Source organism: Triticum dicoccoides, chromosome 3B (assembly GCF_002162155.2).
Source record: "Triticum dicoccoides isolate Atlit2015 ecotype Zavitan chromosome 3B, WEW_v2.0, whole genome shotgun sequence".
NCBI lineage: Eukaryota > Viridiplantae > Streptophyta > Magnoliopsida > Poales > Poaceae > Triticum > Triticum dicoccoides.
In genome coordinates, this window is record NC_041385.1 from 421,604,975 (window position 1) to 421,609,295 (window position 4,321).

The window sequence follows — 4,321 nt, forward strand, 5'->3', positions numbered from 1 at the left end:
CCTCCCACGCCCCCATCCCGACCCCCTCCTCCCAACCTCTCCACCTGAGCGACATGGGGGCGCCGACGTAGAACCCTAGCTTGCCCTGCCGGCCGCCACCCTCTCCAACGACAGCAGCATCAACGACCGCCGCAGCCCCGCTCCTTCCCCGACCGCGGACGCCCCGCTACGTCTCCGACCGCGGCCGCCCCGCTCCTTCCCCGACCGCGGCCAGCGCGCTCCTTCCCCGACCGCGGCCGTCCCGCTCCGTCCCCGACGTGTGCTGCCGCTCTGCTTCCTCGACGTCCCATCTGCTCTCGTTTCTCTCCTTCCTCGTTACCACTTACTAGTCGCCCCCCTCCATTCCCCAACCACTTCCGCAAAACGCTAGCTCGCCTCTCTCCCACTTCCTCGTTACCACTTACCAACCTCCGACCTCTATTCTCCAATCACTTCCGCAAAACACTAACACAGTCTCATCTCAATCTTCGTATCCACAAAAGTCTCTCGTCTCTCTCCTTCTATCTCGTTACCAGCCGCCGCCCTCCATTTTTCAAGCCTAGCCAAATCACCGCTGCTGCAAAACCCTAGCACAATGTCCGATTCAGAGCTGTCAGAATTACATGATTCAGATCCAGAGCCAGATTTAGATCCAAATCAAGATGCGGCATTGTCAGAGCAACTTTTCATGCGCCCGTGCAAATTCAACGGTCACCATAGGCTTATTTTTCAGCATAATCCGAGGATATTACCCACACCCCCTCCACTCGTGGCACTGTATAATTACCTTGTCCTAACAGAATCTGCGGACACAAAATATCCTCAACATCCAGTGGAGGAAGAGGTGTGGAAACTTCCACTTCAAAGAAGACTCAATGAGCTGAAGGTCAAGTTATCAACCGAGGATCACCTGGAAGCTATCAATATGGATACCTTTAAGGGTCACAACATCAATCTTGTACCAATCCGCACGGAAGGGTAAACTTTGTTTAATCTGTGCACTTTCTTGTTTGTCATCATATAACTAAATAATCTTCGTTTGCAGCACCGAGTCATTCGAGACACCGAAGGATGGTGATGATGGCACTAGGCTTTTTTTCCTCATCTGCCAGAAGCTTCGTATTAAAGTCCACCATGGGTGCCTTGAGAACCCAAAGGTAATGAATCTCAAAGAACACTTATAATAACATACATGGGGAAATTCACAATTTTCATGTTGCCCGGCACTTCTTGTTTATATATTTTGTGACATGAGATATTTAGATAACAAGTAATGCAAACAAGTTGAAAATATTGAAATTAGTGTCATACTTTCTTGTCATAGTACCTTCAAGCTGCAACAATTTCTTACTGCCACATGTTACAGGCATGTCAAATCAAGTCCACAAGGAAGTTAAAATCTGAAAATTGCAATTGTACCTCCTTGTTAAAGGACTTGGTATGGAAGCAGCAGTAGCGATAACTATAGTTGGTGTCAAAATAGCAGTTGTGAATGGTACTACAGTATCTTTTTTTCCTTTGTCCGCCAGCTGCTCTTTTCAAAATTAGAGGCCACAACTTGAACCCGGGGTTTCATTTGATGCCACTGTTTTCTATCTGTCATTGGCTTGATACACTTTTCATAGGCTTTCTTAAACTTTGCCACAATAGTATTCATAGACATATAGTCTTCAATCTTATACAGTGAACTAGATCTTTCGTTATACCTTCAACTTCAGTGAACATTTCATGGTCTCTGCCACCATGTTTGTGTGAATACCTGAAGGTATAGTGCAGTCCCCTACTCCTTGCGTTGAGGTCCTTTATGATGTTGGGCAGAGTTTTATCTATAAGCTTCTTGGCAGTTTTTCTTCTCAAGTACATTTTTTCCATGAAATAGCTGACCTTCCCCTACTAGCTCATATTTTCCCCAACTTGCGCAAATTCAATGTCCGCCAAACTTCCTGGGTTGGTCTTCTCCACCACAGCCTTAAAACTGAAGGCATGCTCAAAGCTGTAAGCCCACTTCCCTTTTAGTTTGTCTGAAGCCATTCTTCTTCCATCCTGTGCTACCCAGTTTGACATCTTCACGTGATATTAAGCTAGCGCAAGTTGTAGGCAACAGGGAGCCTTAAAACTGGTTTGTATGTTGATGTTGTACTTCTGACCAGAATTTGCTTAGTGCAATTGCCATTCATTTTTAAGGCTGTGGTTAGATCCCAGCTTAATCTCTGTACCAACATCAACTTACAAATCAGCACAATTCGTGCTAACCCTGTCTAAAACCTTAGCAATGCTGTAAGCAGCATCATACTCGCAAGTGCCATCATCTGTCAATTTAACATAGGAACCTCAACGTACATCAAGTTTGCAGGACGAACTGGGATCCATCCTATACACAGAACTGGGATCATCATGTCTTGGTTTAAATCCTTCTAAGTTGAATGGATACCATTTTGTTGTCTGATGTGTATTTTGTTTCTTCCATCCCAAATTTAGGATCCTGAGAACGGCGAAGGTCAGCTCACGCGTTTTGGTTTGAAATGTTTGTCTGAAAACATTGAAGAGGGAAACCTTGCTCTATTCTTTAGGAACGATCATCTTAGTGTAGTCTGCAAGGTAGTACATCTGAATCTTTTGTGATACAGTTGCATGTTTTATAATTCTGCTAAATCTTATTTTTTTGAAATTCATATTTAATTTTGTAGCACCATGGGACATTATTTGTTTTAGAAACAAATATTTATAGTTGGATTAAGAAGAAATGTAGCCCAATGTGGGGAACACTAAATCTGGTAAGGTTTAGAACATCATTTTTCCAACTTCATATATTTACGGAAGTTTGTAACTTATTGATCAACACTTGCTAGAGTGATCTTGAAGTGGTCTTATTCACGTACCGGTTTACTCCTGCTGATATGCGCTTACAACGGAATGCACAGGTGTGTTGATCATTTGTACATATAAAGTGCAAATATGTTGCTATTTATCTGATTTGAATGGTCTACAATAGGAACAAAGTGTTGTAGAATTTATTGGCAAATGGAATCAAGATGAAGAGGCCAGGAAAAATGAGCTAGATGATACAAGTCTCTTTGATTCAGAATCAGAAGGAAACAAATCTCACAAGCCACCAGGAAAAAAGAGTGGTGGTAAGAAAAGTCGCCAGAGGAAGAAACGTGCAGATAAGTCAGATACAAGCATCCAAGGAAGGTCAGCCAATTATATTTATTGTAATTCTGTATTGTTAGTGTAACTAAAGTAGTTCGAGTCAGTTTCGGAATGACTAATGGGAATTACCACTGATGTATAACTTGCAGCACGGATGAGAAACTGAACAAATCAGTTGGAGCTGAAGATAGTGCACAAAGACCCTGCGATGAGTATGAATGGATAAGAAAGAGTCATGAATTTTATTGATACATAAATGTATTCTTATCGCAGAAAGACCTTACAACTAATATGACTTGCAGCACTGGTGAGAATGCGGCTCGAGCTAAATCTAGTGCAGCAAGGCCTGATGATGAGTATGACTGGATAAAAAAGAGTGCTATGCTTTTTTTTGACAAGTAAATATATTCTTATCGACCTCTGATCCATATGTATTCTATTTTTTATATAATATGGAAACACTAGGGTAGCTCTACTGTGCAAATTATATTGTTATATGTTCACTCTATGCTGAGATAATATCGTGATCTCTGCAGGTTTAAGGATCTAGATGATGAAATGCCAGATGGAAATAATGATCTCCCATCATATGTCAGAATGGTAGAAGCATTGAAAGCTCAGCCAAAAGGGAGAAGAACAAACCTGGTTCATATAAATTTTCCAGATATCGTAGGTCATGACCCGACATTGGCAGTTGCAATTTTGCACGATAGAAACAGGTATTACAATAAGAAGCACACATATCAGTCACTAACTAAACAACTCTTCTCCATTCCATTTGTTTCAGCCTAATTTTCTTGCATCATACTTTCGCCATTGTACATCACTAAGGCATTAAATAGTATGGTAGTGTCAGTATTATCTATGTACTGCTCATTTGTATTCTATGATAAAGTAGAATAGGAATAATAATAATAAAATAAATAAATATAGGCTATTCAGGAATTTCTGCATGTACACTTTTCTGCCCCCTACTAGTCTTAGTTTTAGGATGTTCTGAATATGACACCATAATGCAGACAAGCAGAATTGAAATCTGTTCTCTTTACCTCTTATATTTGATAAAAGCAACTTAAAGATCCTAGCTAACGCAATCATCCTCTTTAGAAAAAAAAAATCTTCATCTATGGCGATTTCTTATTTCATAACCGAACAAGTCTTTGTAAAAGTAGGTTATTTTTTGTGCGCATCT

At 41.1% G+C, this 4,321-nt stretch overlaps 1 protein-coding gene across 3 annotated transcripts in view; it reads left to right on the forward strand.

The window, feature by feature from the left end:
* Positions 1–6: 6 nt before the first annotated feature.
* The window catches only part of LOC119276284, a 7,921-nt gene continuing 3,606 nt past the window's right edge, over positions 7–4,321 (forward strand). For 2 of the 3 annotated variants that reach the window (XM_037557314.1, XM_037557315.1), the window contains exons 1-9: positions 7–957; positions 1,025–1,136; positions 2,458–2,577; positions 2,667–2,753; positions 2,829–2,900; positions 2,972–3,171; positions 3,279–3,341; positions 3,432–3,527; positions 3,666–3,848. In XM_037557314.1, coding sequence (XP_037413211.1) covers positions 575–957; positions 1,025–1,136; positions 2,458–2,577; positions 2,667–2,753; positions 2,829–2,900; positions 2,972–3,171; positions 3,279–3,341; positions 3,432–3,527; positions 3,666–3,848 — 1,316 coding nt within the window. In that variant the 5' untranslated portion in view covers positions 7–574. The remainder of the gene's footprint in view (positions 958–1,024; positions 1,137–2,457; positions 2,578–2,666; positions 2,754–2,828; positions 2,901–2,971; positions 3,172–3,278; positions 3,342–3,431; positions 3,528–3,665; positions 3,849–4,321) is intronic. The other variant, XM_037557316.1, reaches the window with a different exon arrangement.